The sequence below is a fragment of the Alnus glutinosa genome, chromosome 4, assembly GCF_958979055.1.
Source record: "Alnus glutinosa chromosome 4, dhAlnGlut1.1, whole genome shotgun sequence".
Taxonomy (NCBI): domain Eukaryota; kingdom Viridiplantae; phylum Streptophyta; class Magnoliopsida; order Fagales; family Betulaceae; genus Alnus; species Alnus glutinosa.
Genome location: NC_084889.1, coordinates 31,677,093 through 31,693,891, shown reverse-complemented (window position 1 = coordinate 31,693,891; position 16,799 = coordinate 31,677,093). Strand labels below are relative to the sequence as shown.

The following is a 16,799-nucleotide window of genomic DNA, read 5'->3' as shown; positions in this document are numbered from 1 at the left end:
GTTTACTCAGATATATGCATCCAAATATTATCTTATTACTCTATTTTTATTTTTTATTTTTTATTTTTGCTTTATTATCTTTCGTGCAAAAGATCTTTAATCAATTGACTATATATTATGAGCTAATTTTTATTGTGTAACAAACGCGCACATACGAGCCACTATATTGTGTGTGAAAATTGTTAGTATCCGTCAAAGTTGATATGTGGATCGATCACTATCTTATCATAGTTTATCAATTATTCTTCTTTTATCTTTTGTTTGGCTTATAAGTAAAGATTAATTAAGAGCTAATTTTTATTTTATATTTTGTAAGAAACTAGCAAGTTGAAGGAATTAAAAAACTTAGAGTCAAAGGAGGAATGCCGATTGAAATTTTGAATTGTTGCGTAGTAAATCTAGCGTTCGTAGTTATCATGGAATCCAAGCTGAAGTCGTGGATAATTGCATTCAATGTAATAAAATGCGGCTACCCTCGGCCGTCACCATCCCGTATATATCTTCTTGGAAATACCCAAGAAATATCTTCTGTAACTTCAAACTTGAAGATGAAGTACGTACAATGAAAGTATAAACCTAATTTGCTTCCTCTAAACTGTAGTTCTCATGCATATACGTGGATCGATAAAATCAGATCAAAAACATATAATCTTGATGATATTGAGTATTTACTACGTACAAGTGATATATACACAAGAAGCCGGCCAGTTATGGGGATCAATCTCATCCAAGACTTCAAACAAAACCGTGATATCGATCCCAAATAATGACAAAAAGAGGTCGAATGCTTGACTATGGGAGGAGGGTATGACCTGTGCCGCTTATATGATTAACCGGGTATCTCTTAGCTCGATAAACGTGAAATCACTATATGAGCTAATGTTTGAAGAAAAGCTTAGTGTCAAGCACTTCAAGATTTTTGGCTCTATTTGTTATGTTCATGCAGCTGCCAGATGTAGATAAGAACTAAATTGGATGCCAAGGCTCGACAATGCATCTTTATTGGATATGATTAAAGAAAAAAAAGGTGAAAGTCTAACGACTCATTCCCAACAACACAATATTGTCCGTTTTTTTGGCTCCCCTAAACTAGACTTCTTAGGAAGTCTCCCATCTTAATACTACTCTTGCAAAAGCATTTAACTGTGGAGTTTTGATAGATGATGGGTGACCTCCTGGAAGTTTGGTTCAGGGAAACCAAAAGCGGACAATATTGTGTTGTTGGGAGTGGATCGTTACAGGAAGTGCATGGATCTCGAGACCCATAAATTTATTGTTTCTCGGGATGTTGCCGATGAAGTCTCTTCATATTATAAGGCGGAAGGTGATATTATTGGGAATACTAGTGGTGTCACTAGTGTTCATAATCAGCCGCATACATAAATCAGTTTACATTGTCTCCTAATGCTCCTATAATCAGATTTGTCATGCAAGGACAATGCATATTGAGATTGAGCACCATTTTATTCATGAAAAGGTGCTTAAGGGTTCAATTGAAGTTTTGGAAGTGAAGTAAGGACAACATTGCTGACATCTTCACTAATTAAGTCACTTTCCAAAGGCCCATTTGAATCTCTAAGAGATCGAGACGCTTGGTATCATTTCTAGAAAATCACTTTAGGGGTAAGTATTAAATTTTAAAGTGTATTTTTTATAATCTACAGTTATTAATTTTCTTCTTGTTTTGAGTGATGTAATGAGAAACTTATGTAATTTTAAATGTGGGGGGACTCACTTGCACATGATGGATAACACATGACATTCTCTCATTCTCTTAGCATTTCCATCTTACCACCTTCTATCTTAGCCATCTAACCATCACTACCCTCATTCAACCCACTTCATCTTTCAATACAACCCTATTCATTCCCAAGGAACATTATTATCATTTCTTATACAAATTCATTACTCTTCCTTAATTACATGAAAAGTCACACTTATCTTGTTAGTAAAGTGTGAGAATACTCTAAAACACTTCTTTAACCTTTATATATACCCTAGGTATGCTTTCTAGCCTCTCATTCCATCATATCTCACTAAAACCTTCTTCTATCTTGTGCAAGTGTTGTCCGACCCAAGTTTCTTTTTTCTTTTTTCTTTTCTTTTTTATTGTTGTATTATTTTATAAATAAGTACTTTTCCCATTTAGTTTTGATCTTTCTTCCTTGGGTTAATATAACTTTGTTGCACTACTTACAAGACCTGAACTAAACTTTTGGACATTTTTAAGATACAGCGTCAAATATACATGGGGTACCATTAGTGAAACTACAGTAAAACTTAGGTACTAAAAGTAGTACCTTGATAAAACATAAGTACTATTTGTGATACAATTTAAATAAACAACATTAAATAAATTAGTACGTATCAAAGTTATATAATTCCCATACATATACAAATATCTTTTACAAATCATTTTATAAGTGCAACACAACCAATTAACAGCATGGTAACCCATGATAGGAACAAAGCATACATCAGAAATTTCTCTCTTGCCCCATAGTTGACATTTTCCTTCTCTAGACAATTGATGATTTCCATGCGTTTAGCATCCCCCTTCTACAATTACCTAACCCTTTCCATTCAACTGTCTCTTTCATTCTCCAAGTCTTTCAACCTTGCCACCAAATTACCATTTTCATCATCCAGCTCATTAACTTTCTTCATAATCTATTTTAAAACCTTCTCACCTCTTGCACAAGTCGGGTTGTCCTTCCATGTGAAAATTTTGTATGCAGCTTTTGTTTGTATGCTGAAGTAAATTAATAACTCACCCTTATAGGAAGTACTTCAATCATAAAAAATGCTTATTCTTGAATTGTAGGTGGTGCAACCCCAAAATCTTCTTCTAGGGTTATCTGTAGTCCAGGAGGCCTTCAATTGTGCAGGTGAATCGCAGTAACAGTTATAGGACCCCTTTTCGCGGGTCACCGATTCAGAAGATGACTAAATCCAAAGAACAAACTAAACATTAATCTAAATCTAAAATGAAAACATGTTTTTTTTTTAAAACAAAAAATTAAAAAAAAAAATTTCTACATTATCTAAATCCAAACGAAACAAATTTAAACAACCAACCTTCTCTAAACCACGGGAAACTTCATTCCCTTTCCAATCTCGTAGGCGACTTGATGCCATCTCATCCACGGAAAAGTTGGTATCATCTACGGGGAGCTAAAGATCGGCCTGATTTGCTGCAGATTCCGCGTTTCGTTTGGGAAAAAACAGTTGTACCCGAGCTGGTTAGGAATCAACGATTTTCAGCATTTTTGGGGAATGTCGTCCACGGGAAGCTAAATTCGAGATGATCTTGTGAAGATTCAGATTTGGGGTTAGGGAAGAACAGTCGACCGGAGCACCAGTTCTAGTTAGTGTTGGTTCTTCAATTTGGGGGAAATGGCATATGAACCCTAGTTTTGGTCGATTTTCGCAATGTTCAAATTATGTTTGTTCTCTTCTCTATTGTTCAATAAGTTTAACCAACGGTAAAAAAATTTCGAAACAAAACGTTGTTTAATTAAAACAAGTTTTAATTATGATTTAATCGAACATACATGTAGCATGCCTTACTGAGATGACAGTTATGTAGCAAATGATGTGGCCAGGAGGACAGGTGTCGCGTTAATAAGGCACCATGTGGCAATGACATGGCCGGACGTTAAGTTTTGGATGAAAAATCTAACAAATGCACCAACTGGGTTTTTACCCATAATTCATGTACCACCTATGATACAAAACAAAACTTAGGTACTAAATTTAAAAACAGTTAAAACTCTGGTACCAATGGGGTATTTAACCCTTAAAAAATTAGACAATTAACTACACCTGTTAAAAAAAAAAAAAAAATATCTATGAAAGCCATCCCTTTGGAAAAAAATTGGGGTGGTTGGGGCCTGTCTAGAGGTGTTCTAACCACCCCCATGGGCCTTGGTGGTGGTTTCAACCACCCCTAGGCCAAACGAGGTGGATGAAACTACCCCCGGGCCAAACGAGTGATTTAAACGACCTAGACTGGCCATGGGATTGCCTCAACCACCTATTTTTTTAAATATATATATATATATTATAGTTTTCTATTTTTTTAATTTTTAATGAAGTATAGAGGCATGCGTTACTTTTTGAAGGGTATTAATGTTTACTTCTGTCAATTTATGGACAGAATTTGGACGGATGTACTATTTCTGTTTCTAGCCATGAACGAGATACCATCTATGATACAAATTAAAATCTAATCCTGAAAAATTAAAGTTGTTAAACGATAGAGGCGGACATAACAAGGCTGACATGTCAGCCCGGTCCCAGCCAAGTCGTAGACTTTCTCTTAATTTCATAAGGAGATAAGGATCATTATATAGTAGCTTGAGCCAGTGGGAAGAGACATTTATTATATGGGGACTAAGGACAACAACCTGAAAACAAAACACTCACTTTCCCATCACATATATAATAATAAAAATTAAAAATTCCATCTAAACCACATTTCAAACAGAGCGACTTTATCACTTAAAAGTAGTCTCGTGTGTGTTTTCGGATAAGCGACTTTATCACTTAAAGTAGTCTCGTGTGAGTTTTGGGATAAGCGACTTTATCACTTATAGTGAATTGGTTAAAAAATGTGAATTTTTCTTATCCATTTGGCTTGTCCTTTTCAATGCTGTGGGAGTTCCGGTGGCCTAAGGAATAAGATCTCCATATTCATTTCATTTAGTGAAATTGGTATTATTAATTTTAAATAAAAAGTTAATATTTAAAATTGATGCATTTAATAGTGTATATGATGTTTTAAAAAAAATTAAATAATGTAAAATTATAGACACTATTAAATACATCAATTTTAAATTTTGACTATAAAATTAATAGTTTTCATTTAATTTAAAATAGAGAGTATCAAATCCTATTATATGCGTGCTACAAAGGTGTTAGAAAGGGACAGACACGTGCATGGGACCGAAACAGTCAAAATATGTCCTACCAGACGATCTCTCTCTACTCTCTCCCTCCCTCCCTCCCTCCCCTTAAATATAGGGGGAAGTCTTCTGCCTATTTTGCATCCCAGTTAAGTGTTCTTTCTCTAGACGTGCCATCTTCTTGCTACTCGATCTTGAGCGAACAAACACAGAAGTTATATTCCTCTAAAAATCTTTCAAGGTATTCAAGAAATTATCAATCATCAACCTCTCTTTATTTTCATCTAGTCGATATCTCCGGCCATTTCGGCGACAAACTTCTTTTTGCATGTTATACTGTTTGCTGCATAATTTCTACGTAGTCATTAATTTCATATATATACACATAGTTGTTTTTGGCAATATACATTACTTGAAAATCATAGTGTCTCAATGTGTATATAGAGGATGTGGAAGTTGAAGATAGCGGAAGGAGGGCCGGGGCTGGTGAGTGGAAACAATTTCATTGGGCGGCAACACTGGGAATTCGACCCTAGTGCCGGCACTCCCGAAGAACGTGCTCAAGTTGAAAAGGCCCGTCAAGAGTTCAAGAATAATCGATTTCGGACTAAACAAAGCGCTGATCTTTTCATGAGGATGCAGGTATATTTACATGCCTATATATATAGTTTCTTTGAGAAGCGCTATTGGACGTAAATTTATGGCTTCTACTGATCAGTCAAATCATCAATTTGTACAGGAAGAGATAGGCTTCTAAGGGAAAGTTGATAAGACTAAAAATGGTTTTTTTTTTTTTTTGGTTGTTCTGAGCAAGTGAGTAAATGGATTACGGATCACATCTGACATCAAACAAAGATCGTTAAATGTCCTGGAGAAAGAAAGAAAAGGAAAGAACGAAGACCGTTAAATGAATTTTCAAAAAAAAAAAAAAAAAAAAAACTCGAAAGCTTGCAGATTTCTTGGAGAATTTAAGTGGATCGATTTTCTAGCTTTAGTTACGTACAATTCTAGGTCTTTGGGTTTCTTCTGTATACATGAATAAGCATAGTTCAGAATCTGCATATCAGGGGCGAACTCAAAGAATTCTGTGTAAAATAATAACAAGCAAGTCTTAAACTTAATTTCATATTGTTAAAACGGTTTTCCGTCACGTGACAAGAGCTTCAACCAATTGGATAGTCTTCTTCTACAAAACAAAAAAGTTCATGAGGACGCTTGTTGGGGGTGCTAGCTATCCTACTTCGATTCTTAATTCAGTTCTCCGTATAACAAGAAGTTTGCTCTTTTTAGAAAAATTTCCATAGTCGAATACCTAATTGCATGCATATATTTATATTTATAGAGAGGGGAGATTCGGTTATCCCCGAAATAGGTGGGAGTTGGCTCTTGGATCATGGGTTTCTATTTTCGGAACGTGGGCAAGTGCAACCATGTGATCCGGAACGTGGACCTTAGAATCTTTTGGGACACGGGTCTACACGTGTTGAATAGGCACGCCTTCTTGTGCTTAGATAGTGTATACACGTGCTCTGGGGCATGAATGGCCAGATCATGGGTCGGAACATACTGGGGACCTCTCTTGGATATCTCGGAGTTTCAGTGAAATCCCAGGCTATCATGGGTCATTTTCGGATGGGATCGATTAGTGGGTTTTCACATGGCCCGAATTGTGGCCCTGTACAAAGGGGCTCGGTTAGTGAGCCCAGATATGAGGCCTGGTTGATGGGCCCGATAGAGAGGACAATGAATGGGCTTTTGGGCCCATTCATTAACTATTAGGAATATTTTCCAACACATACTAAGTCATAAGTCATAAGTATTGTAGTAAAATTCATCCATTATCATTTCTATAGTGAAATCTTTAGATATTTATTTCTTAATATAAACTAGCTATCAAATGATATGCTAGAAAGTCATATTTCATTTTACTGCTCAATCTAGTTTTTACTAGTAGAATAAATTTTTTTGAGGGCGTTGAATTTCATATTTGCCAGGGCTATCATATAATTAACCCTTAAAAAATAATATTTTTTCAAGGGTTTTGAAATTTTTTAGAGGGCCATGGATCCCCCACCCTCTAAGTGCCTCCGCCCTTGCTTCAGATAGTGGTGTTGTGCTTAGCTCAGAGTGAGTGATTGAAGTGTTGGGAAATAATTTTGATGGTGTAAAAATTATTATTTATAACAAAATAATATTAATCTTAAAATTAATAATAAGATAAATAAAATATATGAGATGAAAGTAGAATATAAAAAGATCTCACAATGCTATAGAATCACAGTAAAACGTTATCTTTAAAAGTTTATTCATGTCTCCTGGTGTATTTAAATTGGTGCGATCGAATCCCTTTACACGCAACTTCCAATAATTAAACTGTAGCATCTGTCTTTGTTAAGGACGTACTTCCAAAAACAAACCGTTTAATAAAACAACTTATTTTCTTGTGAGATATTTCAGAATACCCAAAGAATATATTATTCTTAGCTAGAAAAGTGTTAGGTTACAAAATAAGCTAGCAACCAACAATCACAAGAAGGTCCAATCACCAACGGCTATAACATGTAGGAGTGTAAAAAACTGTAGTTGAAAAGGTCAAAAGACAAGTCCATTTAGGTGTTCGATTTTTGAAATCAGAATTTATTTTGATGCGCGAATTTTGAGGTTGGACTTTGTGAAATAATATTAGAAAAAGTTGAATAAAATATGATTTATTTTTTGAAAAAGCAAACACTAACAAAAGGTTAAAAGAATAAGAATTCCACTCTTGCATCCAAACAGACTTCCCAGTAGCTATTGCCAACTAATAAAGGTAATTTCTAAGGGAAATAATTTATAATATTGTGATTAGTTACATGACAATAAATAGTTGAATAAAATAAAGAACAAATTAATAAGTGTTTGGAACACACTCCAACGAGGAAGGGCAAGTTGGGCAACCAAGAAAATTCTACGATGCTAAAGAAAGTTTTGGACAAGTCAGAGCGATCAAGAGCCACCCTCTCGACTCTATTGGCTCCGCCCCTAGTACTACGTGCCAGTCTACATTTTAAAAATTGAAGTGATAAGTACTAGATGAATTGCCTAGTTAATTTGTAATTATAATAAGTGTCATTTAGACTATTACATGACATTCTACATTTTAATCCCTGACATAATAAGTGTCTCACTAGTTTGTAATGAACTTGTGGTAAAAACTGTAGCATCCCTACCAATACTCATAATATATATTTTTTTTAAATAACAAACATATGTTATTCTTATAAATAATGTAAGAAATTATATTTTTATTTCACAAATGTTTCACAAAATTGACGTGACAAAATCTAGTAATCAATGGATTTTTTTTTTGTTTTGGAAAAAAAAATAAAAAATCAAGGCTAATCCAATGGCGGCTAGATCTTATAAGGTTAACTTTTTTAAGTATTTGTGGATGGCTTGTGTGGAATTTAACATTTTTCTATAATTATATCAAAAAGTACAACCTTCTTTAAATTTAGTTTGTAACACTTGATTTTTTTTCATGGCCATGTTTTAGGTATAAAAGTCAACATATCAGCTACTCTCCTAACCAATTAGAAAAGACAGAAATTTCCTACAAATCAGTTTATAAGAAATTTTCTACAACATACTATAATGTTACGTACCTCTTTAATTGACATATAATGACTTTCCAAGAAATAAGTTTGAGATATTTGAACATATTGTCTAAGTAATGCAATATATTACACTTTTATTATATTGGGTTGATATGGTAATGTCTGTTAGCCTTAGACTAGTCTATGTTTTTCTTTTTTGTTTTTTAAAAAAATAATAATAAAAAAAAAATTGAAGGCACCCATGTCCACCAATATTTAGATTATATGGTTGTGATTTGTGTTAGAATCTAGAAAATTTTAACTGTGAGGAGCTGACTTATTTTTCACTTGGACATATTTCTTTGTTTGATATGAAAAACTCACAGCTTAGGAAGGAGAACCCATGTCCACCAATTCCTCCACCAGTGAAAGTGAAAGAGACAGAGGTAATAACAAAGGAAGCAATGATTACTACACTGAGAAGAGCACTAAGCTTTTACTCCTCCATTCAGGCTCATGATGGCCATTGGCCTGCTGAAAATTCTGGACCCTTGTTTTTCCTTCAACCCTTTGTATGTATTTTTCTCACCCTTGTATACAAATGCCTGTTTATTCTTTATTTTACTTTTCTTGTCGCTAAGATATATATTATAAAATGCATCCATTAACTGTTAACCTTCTTGATTCCCACGTGCATTTTAATTTTAATACAAACATGTAATCATTACATGTCACTTTGGAGGAAATTTTATCCACAATATATTAATATTCCATGCCCCCCCCCCCCCCCCCCCCAAAAAAAAAGGAAAAAAATGAACAAATATATATATATATATATTATTTTTCCAAAATACGTCAAACACATGCACATGCATATATTTCATGGGATTTATGTTTGGCCATTTTGGAATGGATAAATAAATTAACCGACTGGTTAAATCTAATTAACTTAATTAATTTGATATTATTATGATATGCAGGTAATGGCATTATACATCACTGGAGATCTCAATGTTATTTTTTCACCAGAACACAAAAAGGAACTTCTTCGATACTTATATAATCATCAGGTGTATTATTATTACTATTGTTGTTGTTATTATTATTATTTTCTAAATATAAGTTTGTGTACACGTATAAAAGCCAAGAAAACTAAAAAGTTGGCTAGTTTTTATAAACTTGTGTACTTGTTGGATATGCAGAACGAAGACGGAGGTTGGGGGTTCCATATAGAGGGTCACAGCACAATGTTTGGGTCAGCTTTGTCCTACATTGCCTTGAGAATACTTGGAGAGGGACCTGAAGATGGTGAAGATGGGGCTATGGCTAGAGGCCGAAGATGGATCCTTGACCATGGTGGTCTAGTGGCTATTCCTTCATGGGGAAAGTTTTGGGCCACGGTATGACCAAATGAAACCATTACCTTAATTATGTTGGTTTTATCTAGCTGACACTTCAAATTAGTATGTCATTTTGGTGGCTAGATTTCTTGATAATATACATATGCAAGCAAAAAGTCATTGGAGTCGTGTATCTTTAATGTCCGAATAAAATCCCATATCAGGATACCCTGCAATTCTTCTAAATTGCGACCTCAAATTACAAGGGTTGCAATTCGGAAAATTCAAGTCATTTATACAAAATAAACAGTTTGAATTAAGTCATGTAAGCCTTAAAAGCTAAAATAAATACTTAAAAAAATAGGCATGGACGAACCATCTCTCAAGGAGTGGTTGACCACCATTTTAATCTTTCAAGGATGGCCTGGCCAGCATTTTAGTTCTTGTGTTTAATAATTTTTTAAGGTTTAAGTAAAGATAAAAAATCGTACCACACATTGTACTTTAAATATTTAAAATTCCATCATACTTACTTATCAACTCTAGACTAGTAGCGGCAACAATGGTTGAGCTTCTCCATTTAGATTCATGGATATAAAGATCAAGCATTTACAAGAGTCTCTCTTACAAAACGATGGAAGTACATATTTTCTTTAAACTGTATATAATCTTTAGCATATTGTGAACTTGTTTTATCTGTCGAGTGAAAACTCAAATTTCACTCAAATTTCTCATGTGTAGGTACTGGGAGTGTATGAGTGGGCAGGCTGCAATCCATTGCCCCCAGAGTTTTGGCTTCTTCCTAAAGTCTTCCCCATGCATCCAGGTTTTTTTCCACTCAATTCCTTTTTATGGAAAGCACATTTCGTAAGATGCACATACTACTAAAACATTTCTCAAAGATTTCAAGGTGTTCATTACATTAAATGCAGGCAAAATGTTAAGCTATTGTCGCTTGGTTTACATGCCAATGTCTTATTTATATGGGAAGAGGTTCGTTGGTCGAATCACTGAATTGATTCTATCACTAAGACAAGAGTTATATAACGAGCCTTACCATCAAATTAACTGGAATAAAGCCCGGAACACAATTGCAAAGGTTAGTTGAATCTTAATCCTCTATGCCACATCCTCATCAGCAATCTTCACAAAATGTATGCAACTAAGACAATATTATTATAACATAATTCTTCAAAGATAAGAGGAACACATGAGTTTCATTAATAATAAATCAAGAGTTTGTAACTTCAGGAGGTCTAGCATGTAGTTCATTACAAATCCAGGACAAAGCACGCGTACAATACCTCTTACATGAGAGCCAATCCAGTCCACAGAAACCAGATCCAATCTCAACCCGGTTCAATAGGGTTTCAAGCCGGTTTTGCACAGCCTTCAACCTGGCTCATCTCATTTTTGGCCAACCCAACCAAATTTACCTGGATTGGGGCCTTCGCGGTCCATTCAATGACCCGGTTCATTGGGTTCAACCTAAACCATAGTGTCCAAGAACATTCTCAACTTTTGGGTTTGAGTGGTTTTCTTTCACTACTCTTTGTACTCCATCATGTTATAGTGAATTTCCTTCTGTTTGTCATCTCCACCAGTAGATGTAGACTTATTAAGCCGAGCCATTTAAATCTTTGGGTCTTGTGTGATTGTGTTATTTTTTATTATGTTATTTTCTGCTTTATTAGGTGGATTCCTAAAATTAATTTTGTCAATAAATAAAGAGTTTGTATTGTGAGGAGTTATAGTATGTAGTTCATTATAAATAAAAGACAAATCCTCCTGGTGCATTCACGACAGTCAATTACATTTTATTCTTTTGTGTTCTTAAAAAAAGCATTATCACACAAAAAATTATAAAGATTCTTGGTGACATTAATGCATACATATGTAAAACTCACCCAAGTTGTTAATTTAGGAGGATCTCTACTATCCGCATCCCCTCATACAAGATATGCTATGGGGATTTCTTCACCATGTAGCCGAGCCTGTCCTGAAGCGTTGGCCCTTTTCAATGTTGAGAGAGAAGGCACTAAAAGCTGCAATTGGTCATGTACATTACGAGGATGAGAACACCGAATACCTTTGCATTGCATGCGTTGAAAAGGTCAATAACTAGTGTACTAGTGTTGCAGATACAAATCAAAATGAGAGAGACATAAATCAAAGTATTTGTCATCAATGAACTGAATTGCCAATGTTATTTAGTACAGGCGTTATGTTTGATTGCCTGTTGGGTTGAAGATCCAAATGGGGAGGCATACAAGCTTCATCTAGGCAGGATTCCCGACAACTATTGGGTTGCAGAAGATGGCTTAAAATTTCAGGTTATATATATCATCAAGAAACATGTGTGCATGTTAATCAATAATCACATATACTTGAAGCATTTACTCAAAAGTTTGATCCTGGAAAATTTTGGTCCATTTAAAGTCAAATATTTTATTTTGAAATGTACTAATTAAATGATGCCTGATTTATCTGATGCAGAGTTTCGGCAGTCAGATGTGGGATGCAAGTTTAGCTATTCAAGCAATTCTCTCTTGTAATCTAAACGAAGAGTATTGGCCAACACTTCGTAAAGCACATGAATTTGTAAAGGCTTCACAGGTTAGAATATATGCATGTATGATCTATTCCTTACATTTTTTTAATCAAAGATATTGCTTTAACTTAATCATGGTATTTTTTAGGTCCCGGAAAACCCTTCTGGGGACTTCAAAGCCATGTACCGCCACATAAATAAAGGAGCATGGACATTCTCGATTCAAGACCATGGTTGGCAAGTCTCTGACTGCACTGCTGAAGGGCTGAAGGTAATGTCTCAAATCTATCATAATACATGATCAAAACTACACATGGTCGATGTTTGTTTCAAAGGAGAATCTGACATTTGGCAAAACCTTCTCTTTTGCAGGCTGCAATCTTGTTCTCACAAATGCCTCCAGACCTTGTGGGGGAAAAATTGGAGACAGAGCGGTTTTATGATGCTGTGAATGTCCTTCTTTCTCTACAAGTAAGAATTCAACCTTTAAAATTCTATTTTTGACTCAGTTAGCATTTAAGCACAAGCAGTTTTCTAGCTGAGTTAGCAATTAAGCATAAGTTGTTTCCCAAATACTTCATATGAATAGTTGACTTTTGTTTAATTGCCACTACAGAGTAGCAATGGTGGTTTCCCTGCATGGGAGCCTCAAAGAGCACATGAATGGTTCGAGGTAACTTCTCAAAGCTTGATAAGTCTGTTCATACTTATGACAAAAATTGTCATATTTACCCAGCTCTCATTAACATAATTCTTGTACCTATTTTACCAGAAGCTCAACCCCACAGAGTTCTTAGAAGATGTCCTTATTGAGCACGAGTAAGAAACCTTCAGCACAACAACATTTACCAAGGTATTTCTCATATTAATTTGCCAACTAACAAAAAGGTTGTGTCACCTTATAGGTACGTAGAGTGCACTTCATCTGCAGTTCAAAGTCTGGCACTCTTTAGGAAATTCTATCCCAGGCACCGGAGGACAGAGATAGACAGTAGCATTTTCAGAGGAGTTCAATTCATTGAAAATGTGCAAGAACTAGATGGATCATGGTAATATGTTTTTTTTTTTTTTCACACATAATTCTTGAAGAATACTGCTCTATATATAGCTTAGCAATTAAACTACTGCAGCAAGAAAACCAGAACGCATGACGAAGACCACCTAGGTGCACCCGCCGGCACTACCGAGGACACAACTGCAGAACATCTTTAGGCCACACAAACACACCAGCCCGATCTACACTGACATCTCGCCTTCCCCGCAAACGACACACCTAATTAAGCCCCTAATTCAAAATATAGTGTGAGCAGGAAACTCAGAAATTGTGAAGCCAAACATATTTCATTCTTTGTTCATCTAAGGGGATAGAGCTTCCATTTCTAGATACTATATCTTTTTGTTTGAGATGAGTTCCCGGCTTTAAGCAGAGCCGGTAGTAGATAGAGGATCAGATAAAGAACTTGCTGATTTTGCTTAGACAATGGCAGCCTAGTATAACAATAGGAGACTGCATCAAATTTTTACTTTTTTTCTTTTCTTTTCTTTCTAGTGACGTTGTTAAATCGCACGAATACAAAGTTAGAACTCAATATCTACTTTGATACAATGTTGAATAACCAGTTTTCCTAAAAAATTAAGCTTTAGAGGAAATAGTGAATTTAATTATTCAATTAATATTTTAGTATATGTTATTATTATTATTATTGAAGGAGAAAAGATCATTTTTATAGGTATGGTAATTGGGGGATTTGCTACACCTATGCTACGTGGTTTGCTGCAGAGGCGCTGGCTGCTTGTGGAAGAAACTACAAAAATTCTCTTGCATTGCGTAAAGCTTGTGAATTTTTGCTATCAAAGCAACTTCCTAATGGTGGATGGGGGGAAAGTTACCTATCTAGCCGAAACAAAGTATGGAGCAATTTGTTTAAATTTGAATTTGGATTAGGATCTCCATAAATTTGCTTCGGATGGCAAATGTAAGAGAACTTCTATAGGACTTACTTGTCCGAACATGAGATGGATTGTCCAAAATCTGTTCGGACATGTGAGTCTCATAAGGACTCTCTCACATTTACTGTTTGAATTGTTAATAATCTGAACAGTAAAATTGTTGCATATCTCTCTTCAATGAATGTATACTACTAAACTAAATGAAAAAAGAAACAAGGTAAATGAGAGGAAAGAACTGAAGTTTGTTTCATTGTGAAACAGGTGTGGACGAATATAGAAGACAACCGTGCAAATTTGGTCCAAACTGCATGGGCCTTGTTAGGCCTCATGGATGCTGGGCAGGTCGGTCCATCGTTTTCTCTTCAAATGGTTAACTATTTGCAGTGTATAACATAAGCATTTTTTTGGGATGAATAATTATAACATAGCATTTCTGCATAAGAACACCAAAGAAATATCACTGAAGAACTCAATATGCATATGAATAGAAAAATTAAGATTTACACAAATAAAGTCAAGAAAATCTAAAGCTTAAGTATTCAACTGTGTCAAATTTTAGGAAGTACAAACGTATACCATATGTTGATTCTGAATGCTTTTAAAATTTTAGGCCGAGATAGACCCAACACCAATTCATCGCGCAATAAGGCTACTGATCAATTCACATATGGAAGATGGTGACTTCCCTCAACAGGTAATTCATGTCTATTTAGAACCCAACACATTTAGATAAGTTGACAAAGTTTTCTTCCAATTCAATTTATTAAATTGTGATATATCTTTAAAGCACATGATTCTCACGTGCTTTAAAAATATATATTAATTTAATGAGTAATGCTACTATTCACATAAATTTTATACCGGTTGATCACGTGATGTATTTTACATAGTTTTCATTTTCTCTAAATGAGCGACATAGGAAGTTACTTAAAACATGCTACGTAACAAGTGTAAAATCGGTGTGATAAATTAGTGTGAATAGTAGCATTTTTTTTTTTTTTTTTTCAATTTGAAGGAAAACTTTGTTCATTTAAGTGTGTTTGTGATTTTCCTTTTCTATTTTTATCAAAATATGTTTAAGTATTAATTTAATTTTTCAAGCATGGTATAATCGATGGCTATTGGTAACAGGAAATGACAGGAATATTTTTTCGAAATTGCACACTAAACTACGCAGCATATAGAAACATTTTTCCAATATGGGCTCTTGGAGAATATCGGAGGCGAGTCCTGTTAGCATGATAACCTCAATGAGCAAGCAAATGATTGCATATTGAGCTTCAGAAGCCCAAGTTAGCTTGAAAGAGAATGGTCTCTGCAATAAATAACCAACTTTCATGTAACCAATGTTGAGAAAGGTTTCCAAATAAATGTAGAAAATTGTCTACTACTAGAAAGATGAAAATTATGTCATAATTAGTTTGATGTGAGACAAACAGCAACTCAATCATGTGATGTAATATTACAATATATGTGGATGTTAAATAATTGTGCAATATATACCACGTAATATAAACATTATAGTTTTATCATTTTTCTAAATTTTGAATGAGCGACTGTGTTGCCTTTCTCTTTGCACGTGATTCTCGTCTGTGTTACCACTCATTTATACACGTTTTCATAAAATACCACATATCATACTCAACTGTCTTAAACTCCTACTTTTTGATAAAAAAAAAAAAAAATCATTTCCTAAGTTAAGCCGTTAAATCAACACAGAATGATCCAAAAATGACTACAGTAAATGTTTTAGAATTTATCTATCTTAATATATTTCTCATTCATACTTTGACCCGTTCCGATAAAAATTTCTGACTATATTTGTGCTTAAACGATAATTAATTTTTTATAAAATTATTTATTGATTTTTTTTGTTATACTTTCTGAATATTTTTAAACACTTTTGGTTCAATTCCATCTTTTAATCATGCTCCTTATGAATCCAAATCCTATCTCTATCCATCGATCGTCACCGGCCAATTTTATATGGCTTTGATCGACTCCCATAGTCCTAGATATTGGTTGATTGTTGACAAGGCTAGGATCAATATTGCTTATTGTCAACTCCCATAATGTCTCGATTTAAACTACTCAATTGAGACATGTACGATGGGGCATGCAAGTTATGCTGACTTTCTCAAACGAGACGAAATTCATCCTTTAATTTTTGTTTTGATTTTTTTTTTTTAACAGAAATCAAGCTAGGCTTTTATTAAAAAAAAAAAAAAAAAGAATTTAAAATACAACGCTCAATAGAAATAATATTAAAAATATAATGAAGAACTTTTTTAATTAGAACAAGTCCCTCCCTCATAAATGACCTGATTGACATTTCAGTTATCCTATAGCATCCTCAAATTGATTCAAAGGCAATAAAAAGGGCTCAAACATGTTCCGAAATCAAGGTTATGTTCATGAAGAGTATACACTAGCCATCCCATCAATCACATATTGCATATAGAAAGACAAAATTGAG

General features: G+C 34.5%; 1 protein-coding gene across 2 annotated transcripts in view; it reads left to right on the top strand.

Moving 5' to 3' along the window:
- The window catches only part of LOC133865950 (lupeol synthase-like), a 71,200-nt gene extending 55,345 nt beyond the window's left edge, over nt 1–15,855 (top strand). The window contains exons 1-19 of one of the 2 annotated variants that reach the window (XM_062302478.1): nt 5,063–5,148; nt 5,352–5,549; nt 8,869–9,054; nt 9,463–9,552; nt 9,685–9,882; nt 10,564–10,648; nt 10,755–10,921; nt 11,747–11,935; nt 12,042–12,155; nt 12,319–12,438; nt 12,522–12,644; nt 12,746–12,844; nt 12,990–13,046; nt 13,146–13,192; nt 13,279–13,422; nt 14,104–14,281; nt 14,585–14,665; nt 14,934–15,017; nt 15,455–15,855. In XM_062302478.1, coding sequence (XP_062158462.1) covers nt 5,355–5,549; nt 8,869–9,054; nt 9,463–9,552; nt 9,685–9,882; nt 10,564–10,648; nt 10,755–10,921; nt 11,747–11,935; nt 12,042–12,155; nt 12,319–12,438; nt 12,522–12,644; nt 12,746–12,844; nt 12,990–13,046; nt 13,146–13,192; nt 13,279–13,422; nt 14,104–14,281; nt 14,585–14,665; nt 14,934–15,017; nt 15,455–15,565 — 2,268 coding nt within the window. In that variant the 5' untranslated portion in view covers nt 5,063–5,148; nt 5,352–5,354 and the 3' untranslated portion in view covers nt 15,566–15,855. Of the gene's footprint in view, nt 1–5,062; nt 5,149–5,351; nt 5,550–8,868; nt 9,055–9,462; nt 9,553–9,684; nt 9,883–10,563; nt 10,649–10,754; nt 10,922–11,746; nt 11,936–12,041; nt 12,156–12,318; nt 12,439–12,521; nt 12,645–12,745; nt 12,845–12,989; nt 13,047–13,145; nt 13,193–13,278; nt 13,423–14,103; nt 14,282–14,584; nt 14,666–14,933; nt 15,018–15,454 lie in introns of those variants that run through there. The other variant, XM_062302480.1, reaches the window with a different exon arrangement.
- Nucleotides 15,856–16,799: the final 944 nt, after the last annotated feature.